This window comes from Ornithodoros turicata, chromosome 1 (assembly GCF_037126465.1).
Source record: "Ornithodoros turicata isolate Travis chromosome 1, ASM3712646v1, whole genome shotgun sequence".
In the NCBI taxonomy this organism is placed as follows: Eukaryota; Metazoa; Arthropoda; class Arachnida; order Ixodida; family Argasidae; genus Ornithodoros; species Ornithodoros turicata.
This window is the reverse complement of record NC_088201.1, coordinates 116,832,021-116,848,022: the sequence shown is the minus strand read 5'-3', so window position 1 is coordinate 116,848,022 and position 16,002 is coordinate 116,832,021. Positions and strand designations below refer to the sequence as shown.

Sequence of the window (16,002 nt, the reverse complement as noted above, 5' to 3'; positions counted from 1 at the left end):
ACTGGCTTGCACTGTGGCATTGAGGAGTGCTCAGTCACCCTACCAGGTGTATATCGCTCGATGAGTGGCTCCTGGTTTGCCAATTCCGAACGATGCGCAGCTGTCCAGAGCTGACGAGCCACAAACACGGCGGAATACGTGTCCTCTGGTGCTGTCGCATCGTTCCGTGAGTATCTATATATATATTTATATATTATGTATATGTATAAATATAAGTTTATTCACACTACTGTGAAAAGGGGTAAGCGAAAAGCCGCGGAGGCGGCTTGACGAGGCTCGCCCCTTCAGTACAACAGTGCAGTGCAGCAGCGAAAATGTAGTGCAACTCGCATTTAAAAAAAATCAATACAAAATAATAAAAATAAAAATAAAAAAGAACATCACAATAAGTATAAACGACTCAATTCACATACATGACATCCTATCATACACAACATACTCCCAATACATATATATCATATAATGATAATCATGCACAATACAATCTTTAATATGTACAATATAATCTTTAAAATATATCTTTAAATGCCACAGTGAAGAATCCACTGGTTGAAAATCCCGGACGTTCAAAATATATCGCAAATTGGTGCTATCGAATGCCGTCACCGCCTGGGACACGCACTGCGACCTGTAGTCAACAAACTTCGACTAACCTTGGTCTCACTACATATAAGTACCACCTAACGATACAATAAGCACAGTCACTTTGGTTTGTGTTGTTCCTGCGCGTCCGCGTTCTAAGCTTAACCGGCGCTAAAATATTTATTTCATTCAAATTATTTTGACGGACTTCGAAAACCCACGAAGCTGACACGCTGCTGAGTGATATCCTATTGTCAAACACGGTCATTCTCAGACCTCGCAGACCTCGTCTTTGATATATCGTGTCACACAACGGATGTCACATTCATTCCTAGTTATCTGCTCAACTTCGTCAACCATCACTGTTCTGTCTCCCACAACTTCCACCTGCCGCGCATGTTGCTACACGGATACCATAGTGACGAATATCTCAACGCATAAAATTACGTCCAGAAATACAAGAGTCCAGAAACACAAGAGTCGCGACTGTGCGTGGTTTTATGAATACGGCCGCAAGCAAGCATGCATTAATAAACGCGTTTAGCTAAAATCCGCACTGGTTGCCGATACAGTAATAATGTAAGTACCAATATACTGTACGTATGAAAGGCAAAATAGTGCGGATGTTTCTCACCCTTCGTGCATCCTCTGCCATGTCAGCTACAAAACTTTTCAATTCAGCAATCGATTGATGAGCGAGACGACCAGCTTCTGGAATCAAGCAAAAGAGGCATCACTCTCCTATCTCAGCAGTTTATATTATGACTATTCAACAGGTGATACAAGCAACTGAAACATGTGTTGCATGATACATGCATCATAAAGTTGTTAATGATTGGTCATTTAGCGCAACCATCATTCGGAGCCATCCTAGAACCGACCGTCAGGTGCCGCTGAGCGACAGGTGCAATCGATTATACCTACGGCCAAGACGGCCAAACACAGATAAATAATTTTCTGATACTCCTTAAGGTGCATGCTGAGAATATGTCACGAATGACCTGTCTCTGTACAGCTATGGCAAAGCTTCTATTGGCAGCTTGGCCATAAGGCAGCGTGTGAAGGCACGGCGCGGTGGCCAGCTATATTTCATTCCCTACCTCGTTTCAATTCTCATGAGGAAAAATAATCCCTTGTGCCGAAAGCAAAATTTTAGTTATAGGCTCGCAGATATCTTTTCTTTCAAATGAAATAAGAAAAAAAAAGTTTTATAGTCCCTTTAAGCTGTCGTGACAGCTTGGTCACATAGTACTGTATGGCGTGAGGGCATACCACAGGGAGTGGGAATAGCAGCTCTCAAGACATAACAAAACCTAGAGGTCAAAGAAAAGCACTTGCTGTTCATCCAAGGTGTACACCCGCACCCACGAAACACCTCCCAAATTATATTACAACACCTCCAAAATACCGTCCAGAAAGGCTAAAAACGCCACAAGAGCAGCAGATATGGGCATCACGCCAGGATGCAAATCCTGGAAACATCCATGGTGAAGCCACGCAGGCACGCACGCGCAAAGAAACTGAAGGGACAGAAATGCGAATGCAGATATAAAAATAAATTAATTTTCGATTAGAGATGCGCGATGTGATGAAGAAAACTGCCATGCCATATTATACAATAACCTGCATGTATTAGTGTCAGTGTCCATCTTCCATTTCTTGACAGCTTAATTTCGTTACAGAACCGAGTTCGTTGTCTGGGACATCAGCAACGAACAATTTAGAAAGTGCTTGGGCAAACTGAGTGCTTCCGTGAAGAAGATAAAGATTGAGAACAGAACAACAGTGGTTGTTCCACATAATTCGTGGAAGTGTCGATATACAGAAGAAATAACAGTACACTTAGGTTATTGTACTGTATCGCATGATGTTTTTATTTATTTTTAGCAGGATTGTAACTGTACGACACCGTGGGAAGCGGCTTATCTCCTCTTACGAAGAGGTAATTTTGTTGTGTGTGTGTCCAGTTTCACCCTCTTTGTTTTGATGTCTACCTTGTATGGCATGTGCTTCTTTTTGATCATGAGGTTTTGTTGCCGTTGCTTAGGTGGCATTTCCATATCTTGTGAACAGCACAGAACACAACATGACCAAGATACTTTTGTCTTTCCTTTCCGTCTTGAGATGGACTCCTTTTCACTGCAGGTGCATGCAGGTGCACTATGTGTGCATCCGTTCAGCATATTGTTGCACGCATGTGCGCACATTTTTGCTGCTGCAGAGGTGTAAAGGGACGAACAACGTCGCATGCTGATGATATGATAAGTTTGATGCCATGCTGTCCTTTTCAATTTACACCTTTGATCCCAGAGTAATAAGTAAATGCAATTACTTAATCACCCCTAAAAGTTAAATACCTCAAGTTAATTACTTACTTAAATGTAATTAAATTTAATTTCACTAATCAGGAGCAATGAAACACATCTCGTGAACGGGGGATACGAGTGCAAACAACTTCCAGTTGCTTCAGGCGTAGAGTGCTTAGTTTTTTGTTAAAGCTTGGTCCGTCTTCATAGGAACACCCTGCATACTGAGTGCTGGGATTTCGGTGCACGTCAAAGAAGCATCACGGACAAAATCAACCCACAAACCCACCACTCGAGCGTCGTTCATTGTCTCGCGGCTACGGCCATGAACTGTGAAAAATGAAGTACTCGTCCTTTACACTTTCCAGAATTCACCGTGCCATTTCTCCTCGGTTCGCGGAAATTACTGATCAAAATGACCAGGGCGCAAATGCAAGGCAACACACGAGAAGACGTCGAAGGGGGATTATATTTGGAGTAAGGTGTGGTTGGCCTGCTCTGCAGATGGTGGCTGAGTGTACCAAGGGCGGGGAAACGGAAGGATGAAAGAGGAACTGGAAAAATGATGGTATTACAGTAGAGGGAAGGGTCTGCAATCCCTATTGCTCTGGTAATCGCGTAGCCGAGAACAACCACTCACTCACCACTGAAAACATGCGGGCATCGCTTTTAGAATGTATAGCACCAAACAGCCCGGTTTCTATCGCTTTTTATCCCTCAGCAGCATTAGTTGGGATGCCCCCTGCACCACGGTAACCTCCACAACAAATCGTGAAAACATCGCCCAATGACTCGCAAGTGAGCGGCTCTCTTCCATACGCTCATATAATAAATACAAAGCCGTCATTTCGAACTTTTACGTCGTGCGTTTTCGGCACCTGTGCCGTAGCGGTCGCGACCTTCAGGGAAAGACGTTTCATGGAAAATAGCGCTTCGACACTTCGTAAGTTATGCAGTAATTAATTGGTTTCGGCTTATATATTTCTTGCAGAGAGTAGCGCAGCAACGCACTATTTCGCCCACCTAATTGCTTTCAATTGCGCGTGCGTCCGCCTCGATCATTCACAGGGGTTACGGAGGGACACATCCTTCTGTACCGTACTGCAAAAAAGCCTCAGTTTGGATACAAAAGAGAGATGAACGACACTAAAGGACTCAAAACCACCAAAAACATTTCCTTCACGTAAAGCAGAGACACATAATACACCACATACGTGGGAAAATTGAGATGGAAAGAACAGAGGGAGACAGAGGGAAACAGGTCAAGTAAAACATGGTCAAAATGGCACAATTTTTTACAGAACGCGACTAAAACCTGGATGAATGGACCCTGAATGCAAGCTCACACAACTGCACACAATTTTGATAGCTTCACTAAGAGGCGTCTTGTCTACCTTACTGGTCGCTGTCGCTGCATTCGTCATCATAAGGGTAAAACACACTATCTTTCTTGCCCAACTACGTCTGTGAGGGCGTTATGGCAGTCGGACAGAGAAAGGGAAGGATAACCAAAGGGTATCTTGCGGCCGTTCATTAATAACAGACAGCTTTGTGTGTGAACCAAGCGGATGAACACACACTTGAGAGCCGCATATATCTGAGGGAAAGAACCTGCACAAGAAATATCCAACAGAAACCTCAAGATATCTCAAAGCGTCAACTGTGCATTCTTTTTTCTGGAATATTTTTCGCGGAATGTCCCGACCGGTATAGGTGCCGAAAGCGTGCCAAACGGATATTAGAAGCTGAGCTTAATTAACGAGCGTACGGAAGACTGTCATTAAATGATCAGCTATTGACCGATTTGTCAAAGATATTTACGAAAATGAAAGCGCTTCAACACCGCCAGCTGTTTCCAAATTATCCGCGTGTAGATTTTTGTGTGAAATAATGTACATTATCCATATTGCTATGGCTCTTCGAAAAGGGAGCTGACCATAACGAAGAAGTGCATGGATGGTATTATAGAACGACTGTGACGTCACGGAAGGACTCTTCATCTCAGTATGTGCAGGATATGTTATCTGCTACTCCCTTACCGTTGAAGGTGTCACTGTAGACTTCACTGATACGTTTCGCGATGTGACTTGTAATGTATTCTTGCACCTGCAAATAGTCAACGATGTTACCATTGCCATCTTCATGTAGAGGAACATATAAACGAGGGAATAAGCTATACTGAAAGCAGCAATTCCTGAGCAAGAGGCACAAAACCAGACGGAAAACTACGACGCCAGCTGATAACTGACTCAGACAATAGGAGACTCGGCAAGAACATAAAAGGTATCGCACAAACAGGATCAACACAGGAACAGAATGTCACTGAAGTACGGTTGAGGATCTTCAAGCATCTGGTAAAACACATGCCAGCAAGAGAAATGCAACGTGAGCTCCCTGCTGCTCCCTGAGGCTTTGTAACGGATGGGGATGAGCTAGTTCTCTCATTTCCAAGCTATCACATTCTCACTAGAACTGACAGATATTCGATATCAAGATTCATCAATAAAATAGTGTTGTTACTTGTTGTGACATTTACGTAGCAATGCCCGAAGACATACGACAAGAGGGGGGATACAACGTGAAAACGTGGCTTGATTGAACGAACACATTTACCCTTCATTTCTGCAGGGTCCTAGACAACATTACTATATTTGAGGATGGGACGAGCTTCTTAAACGTTATGTAATCGGACGTGTCCAAAGTAACTATGAAATTTCCCGAATCCCGATATTATTTGGGTGCATTGGTTTTTCCAGTCGGGAAATTAACACGCTAAGAAGTTTTCTGGGCGCAATCGCTCCACTCTATGACAAGCGCGCCCTTCAAGTTTCTCTTCGGCATTCCTCCCCTCTCAGGCCCATTCTTCTGTGGATCGAGCAAGTATGCGTGCTGTGCAGTTGGCCCCCGTGACGTCATCGGTGTTGCGCAATGCCAAGCAATGCCCGCCAGCTGTGAGTGTGGAGCCTGCCTGTCGCACCTACAAAGTCAAAAGGCCTCTGGTTGGGTCTTTCTAATACTGAGTCACCGAATTCTGAGCCACTACGTTTCTCTTCGTTGCAGGCGTTCGAATAACGCGCAATAATAAACTGCTTTTTGTGTGTGAACCGTTTGCTGCACTGCCGCTGGCAGGTATAACATGTGCGTTGTACTTCTTGGCCGAATGTAACTCTCTTCCGCTTGGCGGCCTCTCACAAGAAGCAACGCAAGCACCCATCCACTTCCGTGGCAATGAGGTTTTCGCTGACGAGAGACGCGGGCCTCTACCGATTTACCGCAACCTTGTATCGCCGTCAGCGATGGTGTGTGCTAGTTGCCTGGCGTTGCAGCTTATGCTTACGTGTTGGGAGTGGGACACCATAGGAAGTGCGCTATGAAGTGGGTCTGTGATAATCGAAAGCTGGAAGCTTTGTTGCTCGATTTGTTTGCACGAATGATCAACATAAAAGATTGAGTGGCCTAATGTTTTGTTTTGCCTTCTTTCAACTTGTGTTCTTCAAGGATGCTCCGCCCATTGAAGCGATTCTGATTTCTTCTGCATTTCGTGGTGTACAGACGCGACGGGCTGGCAGTATTTGCTTTCGTCGAATGACTTATTGTTTGCCTAAGAATGTGCTTGTTTCACGCAAGAATTAGCGTTTTTTGGGTATTCAGTGTTGAGCACGTCGTAAATGGCAACAGCAAGCATTAACAATAACCATGCCTGCAGAAACTCAACTGTACCGTGTTCTGTGTTCTCTAAGAGTGTTCTGCACATTGTATTTATTTCTGACATGTATTGTTCAAGCAGGTTTACAATACTATACAATACATCTATAATCAACCCCGAGACTGAGGGACACAATTTAACGACACCCGCCTGCGCGGCAGCAGAGGCACGTCTTCGTAAACCACGGGCCGCCACATCACTCCCCTCTTAGACACGGAACGGTGCAGAGCTAGTGGTTGAGATCCGCGTCGATACGTGAAGTGAAGAAAGACCCAAGGGGAGAAACAACATCGGCAGAATGTAGAGTGTCAGACTAAAAGTTGTCGGACCGACCTACGTAGAATTGACCAGGCCAAAGTAGGGGATTGACATTGGCCTAAGGCTAGCGCACTTAATCTGATGGAGGTTGGGCCAACGTACATGGCCGACCTAAACGACATAGGGTCAATGTAGTGCCAGCATAAAACTGAGATTGGTTGTACAACGGGGTCTCCCCCGCTTCACCCTTGCCAGCAATCTGTTTTTTTGTTGATGGGCCAACCATGGACCACACAGTCATAAAGCAGAAGACCCGATGTTGGATGGACGTTACACATTCTCAGTTGTCTCGCGTTGTAGGTTAACGATTTACCATTATTTGTTTGTTGCTCGTATTTCCCACAATGGACAGTGAGCACGCAATTTGAAAGCACAAAAATTTCCCGCACTGCACACGGCGTTTCAAAGCGTAAAAAAATGAGAGAGGGAGAATCATCAAAGCTCCATGACGAAAACCCGAGACTGGGAAAAAGACGAAAAACAGACCCGACACAACACAAAGTCTCAAACACAGCTCTGAGAGTTTGAGACTTTGTGTTGTGTCGTCTGTTTTTCGTCTTTTTCCCAGTCTCGGGTTTTCGTCATGGATGTTAGCCACCAGCTCGTTTTTTTTAACTATTTTATCTGTATCAAAGCTCGCAATATGCCTGAGACCACTAGAGTCAAGCAGTTCACAAAGAAAAGCAATTGCATTTCTTTCATGAGGTTATCTCGCGAGGTTCCACAAATTCGAGAGCCCTATTTGTCTGTTAGTCAAAATGAAGGGTAAGGTGTCTAAGTTATTAATTGGATGCGTGCACAAACAACACTCAAATGAAGAATTGCTTTTTGTATTAACTCATCATGAATATAGCGTCTTTGTTTTTTATTGCTTTTGGTTTGAGACATTCACTTGGCCCATCAAAAGTCGAACTTATGCACTGCTGCATAAGTTCGATTCCGCGTTACCCTCTCTCCAAGGCGAGATACCGAGATTGGACAAAGCTTTGCAAGAACTTGGCCTGCCGACCTAGCCGTGCTTCGTAAGTGCTTGGCCAACGAGCTCATTTCTTGGTACAGACCTGTCCGACTGCCGACGGCTTGCTAAACCTCGCACTGCCTATCACTGTGCAACATTGCGCCAACATTGGCTGGCCGAAGGGGTCGTTGTTTAGCTGTCATCCGGCTTTTTGCCAACCGTTGGCTATCGGCCATTGCATGCTTGGGAAATCTCGGGAAATCTCGCACAGCCGCTCTTTTGTCTATAGTAGCAATACATATGTATTGCTACTATAGACAAAAGAGCGGCTGTGCGTTCTCGAGAATCTCTTCCTGATGACCACCGGATGTTGGCCAGACCATGCATGCCAAGGCTTTAACGACACGTAGGCAAGGTGTCAGGGCATGTTGTGGAGCCAAAGTGCCTTGGCCAACATACCCTGTTAGTGATATTGGCTCATGCTGGTTCCGGGCATTCTTGGCCGATGAAGTTGCCCACTGACTGCCGGTGGCCGGCCGATCATCGGTAGTCGGCAAATTCCCATTGGGGAAAGGAAACTGACGTTAAGGACCTTACCAAAAACAACCTGAAACTGACCAAAGGAAACTGACTTTACAGCGATAGCACTACCAAATAAAAGTACCATAAATAATACGCAGCTACTCTGTCACTACCGTAGCCTACTCGAGCCAACAGCTCACCATAGGCACGTGGTTGCTGGGTGAGTTTAAGCCGCTGAAACATTGATGTACTCACACATAACCAGCATGCGGCATCACCCTTTCTTCGACGCTGGTACACCGGTGTCCCTCTAATCACTTCATCTTATATGCGGGCTATATAAAATTGCACAGCATAACACAAATCATATTCCTAAAAGTGCGAATACGCTTAGCTTAAGAGGTTTAGTAAAATTGAGGAACGTCGTCACATATGTCTGCCTGATTAACAAGTAACACACACAAATATCCTTCACCGGGCAAACGTTTGGCCACGAGTTATATTGACCATTCGCACCGCGCTGGTCCACTTCGCGTTGGAATGCGTCTGTTCTCGTCCCTTTACGAAATATCTCGTTGCTGCCCCATAGGTATTTCTTGCGATTACGAGTGCACGAGAAGAGATGATGTTCACCACTTTTTATCACTTTTCGCATCTTCCGCTAGAGTATTCTGGGGAGCGGTGCGTTTTCTTCATGTCCTTTTCTACTCAGCAGTTGCTGCGGTTTGGTCTGGAGCATCCCAGTACAGTTTTCTCAAAACGCTGTCTCACTATTTTCTTCTCATCTTGACACATGCGTATTCTTGAAGATTAAAGAAAAAAAAAAGCGAAATTCTGCAGAGACAAAGATTCTGCAATACCTTTTGTGGCCTTATGGATCGGAAAATGTATGATTTCGTAGGAGTTTTGATTAAACTTGAGGGCTGTTCTCGGCCATAGATTCGGTTGTTCACATAAGTCAGCAGCCCGCACCACCAGCAACCTCCCGTTGACAGCCGACAAGTGTCAGAGCATACGCAACCTACTGAGAACGTTAATCGAACGGCTCCGGGATACGTTGTTGGGATGCTCCAATGGGTATACAGGAGTAGACGTCCCATTAGTGTCACGAGGGCGCTTGAGGCCCCCTTTCGCCGTCGACATTCCGCCGCCTTCTTCTCTCCCCCTATGTCGTGTGAGTGCGTGGTCGCCACGGGAGAAATCTGCGCAGAATGCGTTTTCGTCGTCAGGCGCAGACAAGAGAGTCACATAATGCCATGGCCGTTGCAGCGGATAATTTCAAACGCCCCTGGACATGGAGAAGCTGGAGTTGACAAACATCATGATGTCTCCGATGGCTTGGAGTAATGGTGTAATTTACAGCGCGAACATCACTAGCGCAGCTCGAAGTTTCAAGTGATTATGCCTCTTAGGTAACGAATACATCAGAGGCGGCCATACTGAGATACAGGTAAACGGCCGTGGTGCCTTTGTTTATTAGCGTTTCTTTTAGCGCCTATTGTTCTTCAAGTCGCTTGAGCGTGTAGAGCCTAGGTTGACAGGAGTTCGTACTCTACGATGGAACTGGATTTTAATGATTGCTGACCAGCGCATACCGAAAATGAAACCACGGGCTCACGGGCTGACGCGCCTGAGGGATGACAGCAGATGATGATGGGGCCGCACCGGAGAGCGATGTGCAGAGGGCCGAATATCTGCGAGCGTGGAGCGGAGGCGGGTCAAGTATGAGGCCGGGACGGTCACGGCGTCACGGGGCGTGGAGATGAAGAAGGCGCCCGGGAGACGGAAACAGGAGCAGTAGACACGCTCTGCCGAAGAACAGTTGAGGTCCTGCTTGACGGCGCAGCAGAGGCCAAGGAGTACTAGTGGCAAGCGGTCTAGACAGGGCAGGGAGGAACCAGCAGCAAACAAGGCGGCCTTCAGATGGCGATGAAGGCATTCCACGATACCGTTCGCATGAGGATGGTACACGGATGTGCGGATGCGGTTAACGCCAATAAGCTTGCAGAGCTCACGGAAGAGGTGGCACTCAAATTGGCGTTCCCGGTCGGTCGTGATGGAGGAAGGAAGGTTGAAGCGGGCAAACCAGCCAAAGAGGACCGCACAGGCTACTGATTCATCCGTGATATCCGGAAGCAGGAGAACCTCAGGCCAACGGGTGAACCGGTTGACACAGGTCAATAGGAAGCGGTAGCCTCGGACCGGAGGTTCCATAAGATCAAGGTGGAATTGGTCGAACTGTGCATCGGGGGTCAGTAACTGGCCAGGTGGAGAGATGGTGTTGCGGTCAACATTAGCACGCTGGCATGGGGTACTGGTCCGCACCCAGGAGGCAATGTCGCGGTTCGTGGCAGGCCAGACGTAGGGTGCCTGAACGAGCTTCCGGCAGGCGCGAACAGTATTGTGGACCAACCGGTGAAACGCATTGAATATGGGGCGGCGGAACTCCTGCGGAACGAAGGGACGAGGGGTGCCGGTGGAAATGTCGCACCACAGGGAGGTAGAATACGACAGCAGGTGCATAAGCTCAAACCGGAGGTCACTGTTGCCGTCGAGACGAGGCGCAGCCGAGTCTTCATCGGCCAATTGAGCAGCTGCCCTAGCCTGGAAGTCAGGCGCTGAAGGGCTCAGCGCGCCGGTAAAACGAGGCGCAAACACAGCACGGGACACGGCATCAGCGGGTGTGTTGACGACGCCAGGAATGTGACGAATGTCAAGGCCATGTGTCATGCTTCACAGGGGAGGGGAGTGCTTGGCCGATGGAGACTGGAGAGCAATCATAAGCGGCTTGTGGTCTGTGAAGATGGCGGAATCCCGACCTTCGAGGAAGCGTTGGTAGTGCTTCATGGCACTGTACGCAATCAATAGCTTGCGGCCAAAGGTATTGAACTGGACCTTCGCCGGGGTCAGCGAGCGAGATAAGAAACCAAAGGGCTTCCACTGACCTTCCTGCCGCTGATTCAGAACAGCTCCGACGGCCTCAGAGGATGCGTCGACGAAAAGTGCGGTGGGGGCATGAGGTTCGGGATGGTGGAGAAGAGTGGAGAGCTGGCGAGGGCTTGCAAGGCGTCAGCGGAGGCACGTCGAGACGCGGGCGTCCATACGAGAGGCGAGTTAATCCAAGCACAACATGTTGACCCACCATTGGACCAATATTGGGCCAACATGCTGTGCTGCTTGGGAAGCGACTTCTTAAGGTGGGGAGCAAGATGCTGACGTCGGCACCGGGATAGACCAAGGACTGACAGTCGGATATGCGGTCCGTGAAGCGGGTACAACACGGAAGCGCATTGCGGAATGAAGCGGCGATAAAAGTTGATGAGCGCGAGAAACCGGCGGAGGTTGCGCTGGGTATCACGCAGAGGGTAGAACAATATGGCCTGAACCTTGCCGGAAAGAGGATGAATGCCGTGAGGCGTGATGGTATGCCCCAAGAAAGTGAGGGTGGCGACGCCAAATTCACACTTCGCAGCATAGCAGGAGAGTTTTCAATCTACCGGAGGGGGTCGGGGAAAACGACCCCCCCTGTCATGTACAGAGGTGGGACATGGTGTCTGGAATTGCGTGTGGCGATGTTGTGAGACAAATTTTTACATGATTCTCCCGATCACTCGCATGAAACGCGCGGTTTTTAGGATATCCTTCGAAACTTTAATTTTGAGTGTCTGCTGGCTAGACATCCCGGAGGGGGCCTGGCCCACCCTGGGAAAGTTCCGGGGGGGGGGGGGGGGCTCAGCCACCCCCCGCCCCCACAGAAGCCGCCTATGCTTCATAGGGTTGATGACGACGCCATCAGACTTGCTTCCCACAATAATATCGCCCAAATCGGCAAACGCGAAGTCGCCGTGTAACATTTCGTCAATAAGCCGCTGAAAGGTCTGGGCGGCGTTCCGCAGGCTGAATGGCATACAGACGTGCCCGAAGAGGCCAAAAGGCGTAACGATGGCGGTCTTCGGAATATCAGGGGTGTCGACCGTGATCTGATTGTATGCTTTGATCAAGTCAATCTTGGAGAAAAACCAAGCAACATGCAGGTCTGCAGTGAATGTGGGGAAGTGGGTAGGGGTTTGGCACAGTCGCGATGTTCAAGGCCCAGTAATCGCCGCACGGGCGCCAGTCCCCGGTGTAGACTTCGGATGTAGGCAAGCTCCAGCATGTGCTCAAACTCTTGTATAGCGACGCAAAGACGCACGGGGGGGGGGGGGGGGCATACGCAGAGGTTATGCGGTAATGGGCGCCCCCACGTCACGATGTGCTGCGTGACAGCGTGCTTGGGTGGTACGTCACCGCCGAGTGATTGCATAGAGTGATGGCCTTGAGTAGGTTGGAAAAACTTTCCTACTCAGGAAATAGCAACGTAGGGCTGAGGGAGGCGATGCGGGAAGGTGCACCCAGAACTTGGAGCAACGTGGTGTTGTCGACGGTGACGAACGTCGACAAGCAGGTCAAAATGCTTCAAGACGTCGGCACCAAGAATAGCGAATGACAAGTCAGCGATGGTAAATACGATGGAAATCGGCGGTTATGCCTACCTCTGTTTTTGTTAATGACAAGCTCTGCGAGATATGGTTGATATGGTCGCTGAAACAGTGTACATAGAGAGCGTTTACCATGTTATTTGAAAGGCAGCAGTACGTATCCTCGCGCAGGTGAACGTTGTGCTTTTGTCGGTGTTGGGTCGTCGATAGTGGCTGGGTCTATAATAACTTCATCCGCATCGTCCATTGCTTTTTTATCGTCTGTTGTGCGATCTGTGTGGTGAACTGCAACGGTCAAGATAGCCTCTCGTTTGATAGGGCATTCCTGCAGCGTCTTTTATGCGCTTTCGAGCCTCACGTCATGTTCGCAAGGTGTGTGCAAGTGCCTGATCACTGTAGGCTATGTAAACAGAAATAACATTGATGCAAGGGTGACCTTATCCTGCAGGTGACGCCCACACGCATAACTTTTACGGTATTAGACTTTAAAGAAATCGGTGTGGTACTTTCCCGACTCATACCGAAAAGTACTCAGGGTGCTACCTTGTTTACGTCCTCGTCCTGTGTGTGCGCGCGCGTGTGTGTTTTCTCTGTTTGTTTAGCGCTGTTTTCGTCATGTTACCCAGGGTGTCCCTGCTTGTGAGCGTGGAAGTTGCCAGTATCGTGACCCCCTCCCTATCGTGCGGTGCTGTGCTTACCTCTAACCTCTTTGATTGTTGCATTTCAGCGTATAAGAATATTGTACAAATACTTAAGCACTAAATTGATTGTTCTATTCAGCCAACAAATATTCATCATTACGCTGTGACAGTCTCCTGCTCTGCTGAAATTTCACAAAATGGGAACATGCCTAATATATATATTTCCCCTTACTTGTCAACTGCTATGATGCACCTGACATCGCAGACGTAATAATTGCTAAAATAAACGGCCACACCTTAAAGCCATTACACTGCAGCCGAGCCATTCAGGATTTGTAATTTATTCAGACCATGCACACAAAATATAGATGTTAAAGTGAACCAAATATCTCATAAAGAAGGATGTCTTATACCGGTTTCAATAGTGGTGTTTCAAGGACGGAGCAAATAGGAATGGACCAAAGAAAACACACAAAACAGCTGCAACATCAGCTACAAACAACCTGTGCTGATATTTTGATCAATAATTGCATTGTGCTTATTTGTACAAAGCCGTATATTCTTACCGAAACACTTTTACACACCTGGTTGGGGAATCTATCTATCTATCTGTCTATCTATCTCTCGATCCCCCGTTTTCATTAATGAACACCTTTGCCCAGAGAGAAAGTTATGTTAGGCAAGACAATCCAATGTAAAAAAGAAAAGAACTGGCACTATGTATGGGTTGCAGATGGGAAGATATTTGTCCGACGAACTCAGGAATTGAATGCCATTCACGTGGATACAGAGTATGCTTTATATAAAATAGAGTAATTGCTCTGTGACTTTCCTACTTGTCGTGACTACTCTGTCTGTGTTTCTCCTAAATATAAGATGTGCAAAAAAGAACCTTGATCTAGTACTATCGTTTCTCTCCTCATTTCGAATTCAGTTTGAAATACTATGTTTTACTGAAACATTGCTTACAGATTGCTTAAGCAAAAAGCATACTGGTACTCTAAATATAAAAAAAAAACATAGGAGTAATGCGTAATACTTATCATTATACAAAAAGTATCGCAACATGTCAACTAAAGAAATTAGAGACCAGAAAAAGTCTTACTATTGCGAGCTACGAGGGGTGTTCAAGTCAAACCGGGACTTTGTCTCCTGAGTGTACAAATGGCTCGCGCTACTTCTTTTTCGTCATTTTCACACGCGACAGGCCTCCACGTTCACCACGTGGTGGCCCAAAGTTCGTGCAAAACAGAAGACACGTGCTGGACAAGATGGCCGACAACGAGGTGAGCGCGCACATCGAAGAGCGAATTGTCATGAAATTTCTCGTGAGTCAAGGCGCAAAGTCATCTGAAATTCAGATTCACAATTCAAATTCAAATTCACAGAAAACTTCAGGCTCAGTATGGCCACGATACACTTAGCCGCAGCAAAGCGTTTGAGTGGCGCAAACGACCCCAAGAACACACGCGGTCTCCAGGATGTCCAAGTGTCATCACGTCCTCGTCCGTGATGGGATAAACGGAGGAGGTCCACAGACTCTCATCATAGGAGCTTACAGTGATTGTCATTTGCGTACATCCTGCGGTCGTGAACCGAAGGCCAAGCACAGGAGAAGAAAATTATTTTAATACTGCGTTGTGAATTTTAATACCTGCTAACAATAATCAAGTTCCCGGATGATTTCTCATTCCCAAATGCAACCAAAGAAGGAGTGCTCATGCATAAATTGTAAAACAATTACAAACCAAATATATAACGCGAAAACAGATAACGGGTGCAAATACAGATTGTCGGATTTTAAACGAATCCCTCCATGTACTGGGTTTGACGTGCAGTAAAATATAGTTTGCTAGACCATTCTCTGCGGTCTAGTTGCATGAGCGTCCGCGAAGGATCCCTGGCGGGACGTTGTACGGACCATTTTATTTCCGAAGAGACAAAAAATGATAGTGTTTCACTGCCCAAGCTTCAGTTACGATGCATGCCCCAAACCAAAGCAGTAAGAAACACGGACATTACCTTGATAGTGATTTCATACTCCAAGGAATCTCGCACTTCGTTGTTGATTATGTGCGAAATCAAGTTAAAATTTGTTACCTCACCCTTCATTTAGACTGTGATGCGAAGAGGATTCCCGAGTCTGCGGAAGTTTGGAAGACAAGCAATAAGTTGTATCTGTTCTGTCTTGGAAAAGAAATGCTGCTGCAGCATATGTCTTTCTAATTGGAATCGCTGGTCTAAGTGGCCTAAGGGCCTTTTATGTATATCTATTTTTGCCTTTTAAACTGTGTTACTCATTGTTCATGATGAGAAATACGCTGAAAGAATAAAGATAAGAAACCACGAATGAGAAGCTGGTGACCAAGGTTGTATATATATACAGGGTGTCCACGCTAAGTGTGAACAGATTTTTTAAAAATATATCAATCACTTTTTCCGAGATGAAATCAATTGCAATATAGCATATGCTGAAGGGCACTCCCTTGGG

General features: G+C 46.7%; 1 protein-coding gene across 1 annotated transcript in view; it reads right to left on the bottom strand.

The window, feature by feature from the left end:
* LOC135383963 (uncharacterized) overlaps window positions 1-16,002 on the bottom strand; it is a 298,299-nt gene that overhangs the window by 105,585 nt on the left and 176,712 nt on the right. The window contains exons 10-11 of the mRNA XM_064613239.1: window positions 4,928-4,994; window positions 1,217-1,293 (exon numbers count right to left, since the gene is read on the bottom strand). Coding sequence (XP_064469309.1) covers window positions 1,217-1,293; window positions 4,928-4,994 — 144 coding nt within the window. The remainder of the gene's footprint in view (window positions 1-1,216; window positions 1,294-4,927; window positions 4,995-16,002) is intronic.